Raw genomic sequence first — 16,418 nt, forward strand, 5'->3', positions numbered from 1 at the left:
CGGCCGAGCCACAGAGCTTACCGATTCCACACAAAGTCATCAGGAAACTCGAGGGACTCGTCAACAAGAATCCCCGAGTCTTCCTCCCAAACAGAGGCCCTGGGCTCGGGAACCGCGAGCCCCCTTAAGCCCCCTCAAGCCCCCTCAGACCCCCTCTGCTCCAACCGCCACTCCACGCCGCCTCCGAAAGCAGCTCCGTGGGACCAACGTCACCTAAGAGTCTCTGGGGGCGGGAGAGAGACATGTCACGACCCGTTAAGGAGCCGCGGCCGCAGAGCACGCGGGGAGGCCGAAGCCGGGCTCGGAGAGGACGGGCGCGGGACAGATCTCGTCGCCGGGGGAGCTCCCCACGCACACTATTCACGAGTTGTCCCGCCTGCCCCCCGCACGCTGCGTTCCCAGCGCACGCGGGGCAGAGACGGTCTCCCCGCGAGCCCACGGTTATCCCAGGACCGCAGACAGAAAGAAGCCCGAGTAGACTTGCTGACAAATGTGAGGCAAAACTACACTGAGAGGTGAGGATCCGGGGCAGGAACGGCAAACTCGAGTTTCCTGCTTCTGAAGATAAAGTCCAGTTCAAGGCGAGGAGGCCGGTGGGGGCCGGCCTGCCGGAACCAGGGACTGAGTCAGGGCTGCAGGGACCACAACGGGCAAGACGTCCTCAGCGCCGGCCCTCAAGCCGGGAAGGCAGGAACCGAGGCTCTGCCGCAGGGGCCGAGCTGGCACGAGGCCAGCAACCACGGACTCCGCTCAGGACAGCGACGGCCGCCACCAAGCGCCTGCACGGTGTCGGTGACTTCCGCCGTGGTCGGTTCTCCAAGGAACCTGCAGAGCCTCTGTCCGGATAGAAGAGGGGCAGAGGCTCCGAGGATCCGAGGAAACGGAAGCACCTAGAACCTCGGCTCCAACGTTCAATAAGAGGCCCCGGGGAGACAGCCAGCCTCTCCTGTCGCCCAGCCACCATCCCATCCCGGCGGCGTGAGCACAGACAGCGTGCCTCGGTCTCCTCTCACCACGTGCGCGGTCGGACCCCCGGAGACAGGGCGGGGGCCGTGGGTGAGGGCCGCTGTATGAACCCAGGCAGCGCCCCACACAGTGGCCGGCCGTGAGCCGAGCCCCAGTCGTGGAGAATGCACCACGATGGGCTCGTTCCGCCGCGGAGCCAGACTGAAAACAGCTCCCTGGTGTGACCTCCTAAAAAGGGAGTCTGTCGGCCACGAGCAGCCAGCCTCCAGCTCGGCCCTTCCCCTCCCCAGGTCAAGGTCTGCAGACACGGTTGGCCAATGAAAGTGTGCCCAGGTGTCCCCTCTGCCTTCCACCTGGGCCCACAGCGTGTGCGGCCCTGGGCGTCTAACTGAGCCCCATCTCTGCACCTGCCCCTGGTCTCCAGAGGGACCGGTCACCGGGACAGAGCCCTGAGCAGGTGGAAAACACAACAAAAGTGCCAGAAAAAACTGTCTTTCAAACACTTCTGGAGGCCGGCGGGACAAAGGACACACCCTGAGACGGCCCTCCAGCTACAGGAAGAAACCGGGGGAGGCCTTCAAGGCTGCGACGTGAAGGGGCGTCCAAGACCACCACCCAAGGGTGACCAGCATGCACCCAGCACGAGGGTGTCCGTGTGGAGACCAGGCACCTGCAGCTCGGGGGCACGCGCACTGACACTGCGTCTGTGAATCCGGGTGCGCGGGGACGGCCGGCCCGACGGAAGCGGACGCTGCCCGTCACGCAGCCGTGGGGCCAGGAGCAGGCGCTCACACTGAGGGCTGCCGTCACGGTCCGCGGCAGCCCATCCTCCACTCGGGCAGGGCAGTGAGGGTGACGCCCGGGGGTCTGCAGCCCAGAGCGCCCAGGTTCACGGTCAGAAACACTGCAGGACTAGTCCACACAGACTGTGAGACCTCACTTCTGGCTTTGCCGAGACTGTGCTCTGCCCCACGCGTCCGACTATATAAAAACGTTGAAAACTTGTCATTGTGTCTTCTAGGCCTCTGTGTGCTACGTACGAAGGCCCTGCCTGAGACGAGAAAAAAATACCGTGTGAAAACAAGAAGGAGCCCAGCGGCCAGGAAGCACTGCACTCCCGGCTAGCCCCATCAGCGACCCAGGGCGGAGTCGAGCCAGGCTTCCCTCCTCAGCCTCAGTCGCCCTGGCTGCTCCAAGGACCTTCCAGAGCGGAGTTCTCTCGTTTGGGCTCTAAGGAGCCCTCGTTTGGCTACTCTGCACCACACTGACCACGGGGCAGGCCGCCGTGGCCACGACTCTGGGGGTTCAGAAGCCCGGACAGCCCGTGAGCTGTCTCCGTGAGCCAATCTCGCCGTCCACGCAAGACCCCAAGGCCGATGGACGTCCAGGGCACCCTGCTCCTCGCCGGTCCTCGGTGACTCCACTCAGCTCCCCACCACCCACACGTCCCAGAAGCTCGGCCAAGCTGACCGGCGCCCGAACTCAGGGAAACAGGAGTACCAGCGGGTCTATGACCAGCCCCAGGCCAGCACCTCACACACCCCTAAAATCATGACCGCGAGGGAGCGGACAGGCGCCTGGCCCCTCCCCACAGACAGCAGGAGGGCGACTGGCTCTGTCCGAGTCCCGCGCCGTCGGCAGAGCGGGAACACCGCAGCCGCCTCACCCGAGGCTGGGTCTTCCGCCGCAGAGGCTCCCTCGGGTGCCCGTCCGCAGCCGGTGCGGCATGAAGCAAGGCGGACGCTGCCCACACCGCAAGGGAGGGCGCGGGCCCGGGGGGCAGGGCTCTCTGGGAAGCAGCCTGGATCCGCCCGGAAGGCTCTCTGGTCTGCAGGGAAGGGCTCAGTCCCGTCTACCTGACGTTCCGCCCCCGCTCCCAGAGGAAGGCCAGGCCTGGCCAGGGAGAGCCGGAGGCGAGGCACGGCCCGGGCCTGGCAAGAGACGGGGACGCAGGCCGCGGGCCCCGCCCAGTGTGGCCGAGGGCACGGCCACCCGAACCCCTGACGCGCTGGCTTCCCGGGTGATTTTCCTACAGAACCGCTGCAGGACTAACCGCCCAGAAAGAGACTTCATCTTGGGGATGAAAATTCTTCCCAGGCCTTGAATAAAAGGGGGAGGTTCACATTTCATCCACTTGCACGTCCCTTAACAATAAAAACTTATTTAAAAGACCATGAATATGCAAATTCCGTTTTAAATACGGAAATGCAAAACACGTAAGAAAACAGTCTGGGCGTGAAGCATTAATGGCATCTCCTCTGGCTGAGAAGAGAAGACGCGAGCCGGCTGCTGCAGCAGGCTGACAACCCGTGGCCGGAGCTCGCGGCAGCTGGACAGCTCAGCCCAGAGCAGCCAGAGCCCTGACCTCCCCGGCCCTCCCCTGCCCTCCCCTACCCACAGCCACACCCTGACCTCCCCGGCCCTCCCCTGCCCTCCCCTACCCACAGCCACACCCTGCCCTCCCCTGCCCTCCCCTACCCACAGCCACACCCTGCCCTCCCCTGCCCTCCCCTACCCACAGCCACACCCTGCCCTCCCCTGCCCTCCCCTACCCACACACCCACATCCCCAGCCATACCTGCCCTCTTCTGCCCATGGAGTGGGCCGGGCTGGCCTCTGCTACAGAGCCCAGATCTTCTGACCCACTGCTGTCCTACACCCTGCCCGCCATCACGTCTATGCAGCCCCTCCCTGCAGAACCACAGGGCCAAACCGCGTGTCCCTGCCAGCACAGCCCCAGGTGCACAGCCCCAGGGCGCACAGAAGGGGCACCGGGCCTGAGTCCGGACAGTCCGATGAGGACAGGCTCTGTCCCCCAAGGGTACAGCGGTGACTCTCAGACTCCGGAGCACCAAGCACAGGGTAACCTCCTGGGTCACAAGCAGGACTCCAACAGAGGCCAACCAGGCGGCAACTCACCCAGCACAGTCCCATCGGGCAGCCTAGAACCCTCCTCGGGTCTGCATGTGGAGCGAAGGGCCTGGAGGCCGGCCCAAGGTGACACACGTGTACACGCGCCCACGCGCCACCCCCACGGAGCAGCACACCTTGAGTGCAGCCACCCCAGGTGAGGGCCCCGCCAGCGGGAGGCTGATGACTCCCGACAACACCGCCAGTCCCCCTACGGAAAATCCTGCCACCCTCCGTCCAGAGAGCTCAGGGGACTTCGGGGACCTTCTCCTGAGAAGCTCTCTGTGGACAGGTGGGAAACCGAGGCACAGACTGAGAGCACTTCTTGCCTCTCAAGCTGTGGTCCTGGGAGCTGGGTGGAGACATGGGGCCTGCTGTCCAGAACTTGCCTTGAAACGCTTGCTGACCTGAGGGCCATTCGGAGGCCACGCCACGGGTGCCACACGGCAGAGGAGCCGGCGAGGTCTCCAGCCCAAAAAGCTGCAACGGCCAGCACAGCTCCACACGCACGCCCTGATTTGCGCTCTGCGCAGCCCGTGAGAAGCACCGATCCCCACGACGACGCGCGGCTCCGTCGTCCGGCTTGTCGGAAGACTTAAATGACACGTCCCCAGACCCAGACCCAGACCCAGGCCCTAGACTCGGCTGCCTGAGGCTGTCCCCCTACACCCGCCCCTGTGCCAGGCTGGCACCACCAGGAAACCCTCGGGACCTCAGATAGACTGGGCTCTCTCCCAGGGGTGAGGGGCCTCGGCCTCGGGACAGGAGCTGGACAGTCACGGTCTGAATGATGGGGGCAAGTCCTATGCTCCCTGGCCGAGCCGGAGAGGGTGTCAGTCGAAGGTCTGCGCCCCCCCAGGAGGCCTCGAGGCGCCCGCCCTGCGGGTCTCGCCAACACCGGTCAGGAGACGGCCGGAAGCACCGCAGCCCGCGGCTCCAGGAGAGGCATCAGGGAAGACGCCCGCCGCCCGCCACCTGCAGCGCTCCCCTCACGCTCCCCCCTCCTCCCTCCCCCTCTCTAATTGGCCACAGGATTTATAGGCTCGGGAGCAGCAGTCCTGCGGGGGGGGGGGGGGGGGGGGGGGGGGGGGGGGAAGGCCGTGGAGGAGGCTCCAGGACCGGCGGGCGCAAGAGGCTTCCAGAGCGGCGGGCACCACCTCACGTCCAAACACGGGCACTGCAGGCAGGTGCCGGCACCCCTCGGCCGGACGGCATGGAAGGGGAGGCCCAGCGTCCCTCCGTTCAGCCTCGACGGGCACAGAGGTTCCTGGGTTCTCTTTCTCCTGCTGACGGGCCCAAGAAGGGAGCGGGTTTGAGAACCAACGTGACGGGCGGCTGCAGGCCGACCCCGTGCAGGAAGGCAGCAGTCCCGCAGCGACCACACCTGCCCTGCCCCAACCGCCTCAAAGGCCCAGCTCACGTCCCCTCAGGCGGCCGAGGGTTGGGGCGCCGCCGCGGCTGAGGGGAGGAGAGAGGCCTGTGTGGACACGCGCGTACCGGACACGAGAGCTTCCGGGAGGGGCTGTAAACACAGACCGGGAACCTGCCTGGGCTCGTACACAGAGAAAGGCTGCCTCTCACTGGGCCCGGACGGCTGGCTGGTGCCGTGCTCGCTACAGGCGTGACACCCACCCCTGGGACGCAGGCACTGTCACAACCTCCACTCCGGAGAGGAAGAAAATGAAGTCCGTGTGGGCGGCCTCGACTCACGTGGGCTGACACACGTATCCCACCTCCCCGGCCACCAAGCCGGCTCGGGCAGCGGGGCGCCCCGCACCCTGGCGGACACACGTCTGCGGGGTCCAGCCTGCCGGGGGCCGGCCCGCGTGGGAGTGCAGGGGTCGGGGACAGGAGCAGGACGCAGAAATCCCGGGCAGGTTCCCCACAGCCAGGTGCTCCCGGAGGACGGCCCTTGGGGCCTCGATAGCAGCCCTGACCCAGGGCCCTGCAGTCTGCGCCAGCGGACAGAAGAGACCCCGGCCGGGGGGGGGGAGGGGGTGGCGCCGCGAAGCGTGTCCTTCAAGATAGACGCGTGGGGCCCGCGAGGCAGGCAGGACATCCCAGCTCTCATCCCTCACACTCCTCACGTATGCTGTTCTCTGGTTTGTTTTTGTTGTTTTTCACAGTCCCGGCCAGATCTAACTCAAAAGCTACTGGGCCCGCGGAACGTTCCCTGATTGACCTCGTGGTCAGAAACATCTACGTCTCTCTGACCAAACACCCTTCTACCTCTCAGAGCCTCTGCACCAGTGTGAGCACACGTGTGCAAGGACACGTGCATGCACACGCGTGCACACCGCCAGCCCCTCCCCACGGGGGTTACCCACACTGGCCCCGGCACAAGCCAGCACTCCATCGGGCCTTACATGGCCCGTGGTAAAGCACTCGATGCCCTGCAGGGCCACGATCTCAGTGACGACACCGGTCTGCTCGGAGGGACACATGTGTCACAGCCACACCGAGGACACCAGGCTGTCTCCACTTGGGCATCAGCCGCAAACGGAGTAGGAAGAACCTTTCCGGGAGCCGTTAAGGGGAATTACAAAACTCACCACTTAGAATAAAGCAAAGCAGCCAAGTTTACCCTCTAGTGGGACGTGCGGGAATGGCTTCAAGCCACTCAGGCGGCACAGCATGAGGGACAGCAGACCGTGGTGAGAGCTAGCCGCACCACGGCCGGGACGAGGCGTCAGGAGTCAGGGGGCAGTGCCGGGCCCGCTGCGGGCCACACAGGTGCCCACGCACCCCCCCACCACACCCCCGACTGCCGCTGCATCTGGCCGCCGGGCGGGGACGAGGACGTGAGGACACGGACACACGATGGTGACGGAAGGGGTGAGAGAAGCAGGACCCCGAGGGCAGCAACGGGCCACGGTCCCCCTGGCAGGGGAAACGGAATGTCCCAGAAGGTTTCGCACGGCAGAGGCCGCCCGAGGGACGTGATCTGTCTGACACGTGTCTCCAGGGAACCCTCCTACACCGACCCCACGGGGCAGGGAGAGCGGCTGGGGACGTCCTCACGGTGCGGCGGTGACACGGCTAGTGCCGTCAGGGTCAGCGCTGCGATTCCGGATGCACTTCGCAGGCGGAGCCGCGACAACCGCCTGTGGTTTCAGCGACTGAGAACGACCAGAGGGCCGGGGCCGGGCCGAGCCGAGGCCCGCGCACCTGCAGCGCTGGTGGCACCCGCCTCCGGCAGTGCACGCGCTCGCCGTGTGCCCGACGTCACTCTGACCAGAACCACAGCTGTGACTCCCATGACCTAGACACGTCCCTGCGCCAGGGTCAAGGTAAACAAGCACACGATCAAAACACACTTCATACGTGACACACAATCTGACGGGAAGCCTAGCTGAGGCGGGCAACTGAAACGCAGCCAAGACCTGAGCAAAGCCTAGGGGCCAGCAGGGTCCCAGGCGGGACGACCTCTACCTCCTCACGGGCTCCTCAACATAAGCACGTCTGAAGCAACTTCCTGGTCACCCCCTGCGGACACACGAAGCAGGCTGCTGTTCCACGAGCTCCCACCAAAACCCCACCAGTCTGGTTCTCTCGCCTGCCACCACTGTCCTTCCCACGGACCACGGGCCCAGCCCCTCCGCGTCCTCCCCCGACCACACACAGGAGACAACTCTCAGCGCCCTGCCCTCGGCCGCCCCAGAGGCCACCGCTGCCCCGTTCCCTCACCGGGCGCCGGGCCACCCAACACTGACAGAAAGAACCTCCGTACTTGGCTCTCGACAGCCCCGTGACAGTTACCGCCACCGTTGTCCCGACAGGTGAGGCAGAGAGGCGATTCTACTGCCTAAGACACACAGCAACTCGGTGGTGGGTCAGGACTCCAGCACGGGCAGCCTGAGCCTCGAGCCAGTGACCTGGCCGCTCTCCAGGCACAGGGCTCCCCGTGCACAGAGAGAACAGGTCCTCGGTCATCGTGAATCTTCTGCGGCCGTCACCAGCCCTGCTGGCCTCGGGACAGCTTGAGAGCACCATAACTCACATAGACACAGAGTGACAGAGGTGACAAGGCCTAATCATACTCCAGGCGGTTTGAGACGACAGCCCAAATGCTTCGCACGAACAGCAGGGAAAGAGCCACACAAAGAATTATGACCCTGATGCTGATCTTCACCGCCCCCGCCTCGGGGGTGACACAGAACCCATCGGCCGGCCGGCTGCCGGGAAAGCACACAGCCAAGGGCAGTGCCGCTCGCAGCCGGAGACGGGCAGCGTGCGCAAGGACCGCCCACCCACCCGAGTCCCCTCACCACACAAGGCCCAGGCGTCCCCAGTCAAGGCCCAGCGCTCGTGGCAGCGGCGGGAATGACACGCTGGCCGTGTGTGGCAGGACTGTGACCCTGGGTGCACCAGGGCTCATGACCCCTGACAGCTTGTGACCGGGGGCTCTCGGGAGGCAGCTCTCACAGAGAGGAAAATGCCATGCTTCAAACCACCTACGGCGACGGGACGGCCCGGGGCTCAGATGTGCTTACGGAAGCGGCCCAGGGTCCCGGGACTCATCCGCCCCAAGTGCCAGGACCCTCAGCACGAGCGCGCAGGGCAAGGGCTGCGGGGCTGGTTCTCGAGGGCCCGTGGCAGCTCCCCCTGCCTCCACATCTGTCACAGGTGCAGATGCTCCCCCCACCCCCGCACCCACACCAGTCACAGGCGCCGTGGTCTGGGCCCCAAAGGAAAACAACCTCCCAGCCATGGCCCGGCTCTAGAAGCCAACAGCGAGCGGTGCACAGGTTGTGTAGTGAGGCCCGGCGAGGGCGAGGCGGCTCACAACAGCATCCCGTGAGCTCTGGGCGGAGCACGGGGTCACAGGACACACCCAGATCCTCCACAGTCACCCTGTGTCCGCGGCACACAGCCTGGGGGGGGAAGACCGTGAGCCTTCAGCCTCCGAGAACCAAAACTAAACCTACGGCAGCAGCGGCAAAAAGGCAGGGTTCCCTGCGCTGTAATTAACCTCCTGTCTGAAGGCACCACCAAACCCCTTCGCGTCAGTGCCCGCTGGTGCCCTGCAGCAGTCCGAGAATGGCCACGGAAGGGGAAACCACAGAGAGCCTGGCCTAAGGGTTCACAACACCCCTCAAAGGGCAGGGGTGCCCTAGCGCCAACCGGAAACCCTCCTGACTCCCGGCCCCACGCCACAGAGGGCCCCACGTCTCCGGGCGTTCCCAGGGCGCTAATGAACACTGGGGCCACTGTCACACCTCAAAACAGCTCTCAGGGTAGACACGGGCCCCACTTTGATGTAAGGAAATCAGAGCTCAGAACTCAGGGAAACGTGCATGAAACCAGCAGCGAAGTTCATCTCTACCATCGGAAGAAGAACACCTCCACCCCCCTGCAACTTGGGAGGGCTCTGGAAGGTTCCTGCCTCTGAATGCCCCAGCCCACCGCTGGCCTTGCAGCCTCCAGGCCACGGGCACGAACATCGACGGAGGCACAAATCCCAGCGAAGCTGGCGGCAGTGCGGGACCAGGCCCACCAGCAGTGATACGGGCACGCTCCGCTCCACTCCAGGGTTGGCCAGCCGTGGCCCAGGGATGTGCCTTCCCTCACCTCCCCCAAGTGAGGCGAGCGCAGGACACTAGAGCACCAGATCCTTCCCTGAATGAGCCACGGCGGGGCTGGTGCAGCCTGACTCGAAGCCGCCACGGAAGGACCCGGTGAGGGACAGACCAGAAGAAATGCCTGGGGCCCAAACTCACAGGGCCCGCCCTCCGGCCTGGGCACCACGGCCTCAAGTCGCTTGCTCCCCTGCTTGTGTGAGCGGGAAGGCCCTCTGAACACTCAGGCCCTGCCCCTGCGTGCCTGCACCTGCCGAGACCCCACATTCTCGGCCGCTGGCCAAGGTGCCTCTTCCCACGTGGCCTCAATTTCTGCTTCACTGGCCACGAATGTGAGAAGTGAGGTCCGCCATCCTGACCAGGCCTCCCTGCCCTCCACGCAGAAGGCCACGACCAGCCCACGTCGCCTTCTTGCCCATGGGACCAGCAGCTGCCCGGCAGCCTACCAGCATGAAGGATGCCAGGCCACAAGACCTCTCTGTCCCGGTCAGGAAGGGCCACATGTCAAGGGCCCCCCACCATCTCTTCCCGGAGCCCACACACAGATCTATCATGAACAAGCACAGCGGGAGCCACCTGGCCTCCCCTATCACCTGAGCACTCAGCTCCTCCTACGGGGCCGTGGCCCTGGACTGGCCAGCCGGTCCGCCCTGGTGGCCGTGTGTGGACTGAGTGCGACACCAAGGGCCTGCTCCCAGGGACGCCTGAGATGTGCCCTTGCTCTGAGGTGGCCACTCACTCTCAGAGGGGACCAGGAGGACAAGGTGCCCGGGGGTCCCCGTGGGGGACTGCTGCCTGAGACAGACTCTGGGGTGACTGCCTCACTCTCAGAGGGGACCAGGAGAAGGACAAGGTGCCTGGGGGTCCCCGGGGAGAGGGGGGGACTGCTGCCCGAGACAGACTCCGGGGTGGCTGCCTCACTCTCAGAGGGGACCGGGAGCAGGACAAGGTGCCTGGGGGTCCCCGGGGGGGGGGACTGCTGCCGGAGGCAGAGGCCATGCCCAAGCCAATCCCGAAAGGGATCAATGCGAAGGTCACTCCGCGCTCACACCTGCAAGCCAGTGCGCAGCGAGCCCCTGCGCCCTCGCGTCCCCGCACACGGAAGCCGGCCTTCCTGCCACCTCACAGCCGGGCCTGAGAAAAATGAAGACGACTTTTCTTCCCTCTGACAGTTCGTTCTGTCCCAAATTCAAAGTAAAATGAAGAAGATCGTCTAGAAAAATGTAAAATCTTCAATTTCAAGTCACTTTTAACGCCCGTTTCATCTGACAGTCGCTTTGAAAGCAAAAGGCAATCTTTATCGTTTGAGGTTCTTAAGCTAAATTGACGTGATTATGTCCAACATAACCAGATGCTTCTAAAAGCCCATTTTCAAAGTGACATCAACCCCCAAAATAAGAAAACCTTCCCTCTGGCTCCTAATGAATCCTTAAGATGCCACGTCCACAGAGGGCTGAGGCTGCCTCGTCACAGACCCCCGCAGCTGTCCGCCCCTTGAGGGGTCCCCGCGGGACGTGGACAAGCCGCAGCGTCGGGGCAGCCCCGTCCCGCCGGAAGAGCTCTGGGGCAGGCCGAGGAGGCCGGAGGGGGACGCGCCGGCAGTGGGCGCAGGTCTCTCCTTCGTGCCTGCGGACGGGTCGCCAGAGAAGGGAGGAAGACAACCCTGAGAGAGCCTGGGAGCGGCCCAAGGACAAGCATTTGGTCTCTGTCCCCTCTCCCGGCACTGAGCTCCTAAGAGCCTGGGCTTCCAAGGTGAGAGGGGCATTTCGTCACTCATAACAAGCCCCTCGCGACCCCAGCCCCATCAGAGCTAACGAGGGGACCACAGGAGTGGCTACAGCGACCAATCACATGCTGGGGGGGCTAGGACTTCCAGGTTGGGGACCACAGGGTGGGGGCTGAGCTCTTCACCAAGAGCCAATGACTTCGGCACGGAAACTCCATAAACACCCCAAAGCGGGGCTCTGACAGCTTCTGAGCTGGACAGCAGGCCCAGGTGCTGAGAGGGGCATGCCCAGAGAGGACACGGAAGCTGTGCAACCCCACCCCTCACCCCCGGTCCCCCCCCAGCTGGCTGCTCGGAACGCATTCTTTATCACAAACCAGTGACTGCACGTGAAGCGATTTCCCGAATTCTGAGCTGTTCTAGCAAATCCTCAAACGAGGCTGGGGTGGCGAGGGAAACCCTGCGTTTGCAGGCAGCCAGGGGACCCAGGACTGGAGACCGGGGTCTGGAGTGGGGGCAGAGTGTGGGACCGAGCCCTCCACCTGTGGGGTCGTGTCAGAACGGGACGGAATGACAGAGCGCCAGCTGGCCTCAAGTGGCATTCGGCGTCAGGAGGAAAAACCTAGCACAGGAGAAGTCACGCAGCGGCTGGCCGGCAGGCCTCCCTCCGGGAACGGGACTCCTTCCTTGCCGTGCCGCCGCAGGGGCGGGTTTTCCTGTTACTCGCCACCAGGGGCGTCCCGGCTTCCATTCCTCTCTGCGCACACAGGGCACAAACACGCAGACGCTTCCCCCCCGCCCCCATCCACCGCAGCCTGGGGTCCACACCATCAAGGGGTCAGTCGGAGCCCAGGCCACAAAGACAGGCCGGCAAAGACAAAGAGGTTCCCGATCCAGGCGCACATCCTTCTCATGGCCCCCCAGAGCACCAGGAAGGCGGCAGGCGGCCCGGCAGTCACATGCTGCCTCGACAGGGTCCCCACCGTGGGACAGAAACGGGGGCACCCTTCACCCGCAAGACCGGCCCAGCCCCCGCTCACTCAGGCCGAGGGAACAGTGACGCACAGCTGTTCCCGAGCCAAGCCCAGGGGACGCACGCTCCCTGGCGCCCCCGCTGTCCGAAGCCAATGCCCCCCACGACCACCGGGGCCAGCAGGCCTACCTGCTGGTGATGACATTGTTCCGGTCCTGCAAGGCAAGTTCTCGCTGCTGCAGGTCAACGATGAACCTGGAAAGGTCTTCCGGGGTCCTGCGGGACCAACAACACACGTTAGCATCAGCCGTTGCCCAGAAGGGACCTCATTCTGTGAGTCCCAGACCTGGGACAGCTCAAGCCCCGCACACCGTCCCCGGGCCAGTGTGGTGGGGGCACTGCACACGCACCCCAACCTGGGTTCAAACCACAGCCCGCCACTGGCCACGTAACATCAGGTGAATAACTTTTATTTGACAGGATTTTAGTTCACCTGTAAAAAGCGATCAATAGCCAGCCGACAGCGTCACAGTGCAGAGGAGGGGAGATGAGGTGCAGGGGTGCTCGGCATGGGTCAGCATGCCCTCCTCCCCTCTCTCCTCCCTCCAACCAGCAACAGTAAGAGACACCCACAGTCTGTGCTTTGTCACGTTCAAGCTGCTCAGCCTGGCCGTGTGGGTTCCCCTTCAGGACAGCCCTGCTGCTGCCCCGTCCCCCATGCAGACGAGGAAGCGGGTCCAGGGCATTAAAAGTGCCCCAGGGTGCAATGGTCTTTGAGCAGTGCTGGACCTCAATCTGGCTCCTGGTAACTCAACACCGTAACTCAGAACACGCGCCAACGTCTCCGAGAGAATGAAAACACCCAGCTCGGTGGGAACGTTCCAGACACAGCACAAAGCACGCAAGCTGGGGGCTCCCTGGCCTGCAGGTGGCGGGTGAGCTCAAGGCCGACGGGCCGAGCACAAGGCCAGGCAGCACGTGCGAGACAGTACGGCCTCTTCTGTCACCAAAGGAGCCACGGGGACTGTGACCAAAGCTACACCCACAGGACTCGCCCTCCGCAGAATCAGAGTCCGTCACAAAGCTGTGGGAGCGGCTATTGGTCACCGTGGTGCCCGAAGGCCCTCTTCCTGGCCTCTCGCGGCACCATGGTACCAGGCTCCCAGAAACACCCCACTACCGGGCCAGGCCCGGGGGCTCCGCCACCCACAGCCTTGCCTCTGGACACGAACCCGCCAACCCACTGCCCCCGGACTCCGCGGCAGGTCACCCTGGCTCACGGTGCTCCTCCTCAAGCCGTATCACGACAACTGGCACCTCCCGGAAGAGGGCCGCTCCCCATCCCACCTGCCGCGCTCGGCGCGCATGCGCGGGGCCTCTCGGGGCCTCTCGGGGTCCGCCGTGACGAGAACGTGAGCTCCCAGCACCGGCGCCTGGCAGCCGTCCACGCGGAAGCCCTGCGCAGCCCAGTCCTCACACCCCTGGGCCTCTGTAGGCCACACGCCTCCCACAGGTGCCCCCCGGCTCTCCCACCCTCAGTCACCCTTGCAGACGCCCCCCACCCCGAGATGAAGCCCCTCACTGGGCCTGGGGGAACCCCTGCGCTCCTCCCCGCGAGAGGATTTAAGGGACCTCACGCAAGACCGTCACCCAGGAGGGGGAGCCTGTGCCGGCCTTGGATGTCAGCTCCCACTCTTCTGGGAGCTTCTTCAAGCTCTACGACCTTGGGACTTAAAGACACTGGCACAGAAAGAAGGAAACCTCTTCAAGCCAGGAGGGATTTCTCTCCGAAACATCCCACAGAGACGCTCAAGCGGTCGTTCCTCTGTGTTACTCCACCGAAGGGGTGTGCGGACCGTTACCAGAGCCGCAGGCCAGGTTTACTGAAAACAAATCCACAAAAGACCCCGGCCTCCGGCCCGCTGCCGGCCTCGTCTTCCGCTCAGGCCCGTGCAGAGGACCGTCAGCAGAGGGCCACCCAGTCTCTCAGGGATCTCGGCGGCGGAGGCGGCAGCCCTCTCCCCCGGAGGGCGGGTGGCCTGCGGCTCCCTCCCGCCAGAGCCTTCCCGGAATCTGGAGCCCAGGCGGCGGGGTCGGGAGCACCTGACAACAATTTGGAAACCAGCTTTGGGCCCTGGGGCCGGAACCCGCCCCCGCAGAGCTGGCGGTAGAGCCGGCGGAGCGCCCAGACCCACTCTCACCGGGCTCTCCGGCCTCCTTCCGAGCGAAGGTAATGGAAACGAGCCAGTTTAATGATGAGGGGAACACCGCAACGGCTCAGAAGAGGAGGAAAGGGACCTTAACGAGCCGTCCCTCTGAGATGCTCCATCCCACTGACGGCGGGCACCCACGTCCCCTGGGACCCAGGCCAGTGTGCACGGGCCGCCCACACACGCGCGCGCACGTACACACACCCGGCCGCGCCCAGGAGGCCGGGGTCTCTGCCCCCTCCGCTCAACACTCACACGGAGGCCATCAGGCGGCCAAGTACTGCCAAACTTCTGGGCGGCCATCCGGGTCCCGGCCCCACCAACGAAGCAAGCAGCAAACCTGCTTTCCCTCCCCTCCCCCAGAGAACACCGGGCCTGCCGACGTGGCCCCCTTTGCCGGAGGCGGGGGACGTGGGCGGCCGAGGTCGCCCGAGCCCTCACTGCCCCTCCCGGAGCAGGTGGGTCGTCCCCGCACAAACCACAGGCACGAGGATCTGGCTCACACGCCCGTGGCGGACTCTCCTCCGGGCTGGTCCTTGGCCACAGTCCCAGCCCCCGAATCCCAGGTGCCACCATTGAGCCACCCCCTCCTCGCAGAGCAGGGACGTGGGCTGCAGAGCCTGCCTCCCCCACGTGCCCCACCGCACAAGCCTAGAATGCGTGCACGATGCCCACACCCGCCCCGGCCTCATGCCACCACCGGACAGCCTTTCCCTCGGTGGCCTGCGACTCTGGCTGCAACGAGACCCAGGGCCCTTCTGGTCACTCCCACCAGCACTAAAAACCCAAAGCACAGAAAACTCTTGGCTACGCTCCAGAATCTCCCACCAACCTCAGCGACAGCGAAAAGCCAGGACGTCTTCGAGGAAAGAGAGCGGGTTCAGTCACGGTCCAGACAACCGCAGGCTGACGCGCCAGCGCGACAGGGCTCCTCGGGCCTATCTCCAAAGCCCCGAGCCCCAGGCATGGTGCAGTGCGAGCACCCGACAACCCTCGCGCAGCCGTCAACCGCACGGGAGCAGGGAGAGACGGGAACCTGGACAACCGTCTCCTGAGGAGCACCAGCCAACCCACTTAACGCCGTGTGGGAACAAGGACAAGGCATGGGTGACAACGACGGTGAAGTTGTCACACCTTGTTACATAACTGAGGAACATAAAGTCCAACGTGAAATAAGTAATCGGTACGTTAAACCGCGTGGAGTCCTGCAGACCCTCAGGTCTGCAGCTGATCAAAAAGAAAACACGTTCTGCTGGAGGACCACCGCGTATGAGCTTTAGTTAGAAATGGTGCATGGAGGGCGATGGTTCCGGAATGTTCCGCACAAGAAAAAGGAGAGACGGAGAGGTGGGTTTTGCAACAAGTAGACGCTCTAAAGCCAGAAGGCTGAGCCAGGGGCAGGGGTCCTGGCTACAGGTGACCTCTCAGGAAGCTGCCCCAGCACTCGGCTTGCTGTGAAAACACGCCCTAGGAAAGGAGGTGGGTAGATCAGGCACCGAGGGACTTGAACTGACCAGGTCCCCTGGGGCACAGCTGAAGGCGTTCGGGAGGCACCTGGGGGCAGAAGAGACAACAGCAAGGGTGAACTCGCTCATCCCCAGGTCTCCGTCAACCGGGACAGCTTCCCTGTCTGGTGTGTGGCTCCCGTGACCTGGCCGTGCAGCCCCCACTACCCCAAGGAGGGTCGGGCCGTTGGACAAGGTAAGAAACGTAACCAAGAGGAGAGTCCCCGCCCGCCAACCCAGAAGCACTCTTCAGGGAATGCGTGTCAAGGAAGCAATGGTGCGTGCCTACGTAGGTGGGGTGGCAGTCTGTCCTCCTGTGGTAAAATACTCCTAACGCGACATTTATACCCTCTTAAGCATCTTTAAGCATCCAGCGCGGGGCATCAAGGGCCTTCACCTGCAGAACTTTCTCATCTTCCCAAACTGAAACCGGGTCCTCGTCGAACGCCCCTCCACACCCGTCCCCAACCCCGGGCGCCCCCGCCTACTGTGTCTGTGGACTGGACGTGAGGGGGGCCACACGGTCCTTCTGTGGCTGACGTCACTGAG

The 16,418-nt window shown here is 64.4% G+C and overlaps 1 protein-coding gene across 6 annotated transcripts in view; it reads right to left on the reverse strand.

Moving 5' to 3' along the window:
- Positions 1–16,418, reverse strand: part of MAD1L1 (mitotic arrest deficient 1 like 1) — a 321,159-nt gene that overhangs the window by 250,044 nt on the left and 54,697 nt on the right. For 5 of the 6 annotated variants that reach the window (XM_086692891.1, XM_086692889.1, XM_086692888.1 and 2 more), the window contains one exon: positions 12,344–12,430. The exons of the other annotated variant lie outside the window; for it this stretch is intronic. In XM_086692891.1, coding sequence (XP_086549017.1) covers positions 12,344–12,430 — 87 coding nt within the window. Of the gene's footprint in view, positions 1–12,343; positions 12,431–16,418 lie in introns of those variants that run through there. 6 annotated transcript variants of the gene reach the window in all.

This window comes from Puma concolor, chromosome E3 (genome assembly GCF_028749965.1).
Source record: "Puma concolor isolate L17-30 chromosome E3, mPumCon1.1.hap2, whole genome shotgun sequence".
NCBI classification, from domain to species: domain Eukaryota; kingdom Metazoa; phylum Chordata; class Mammalia; order Carnivora; family Felidae; genus Puma; species Puma concolor.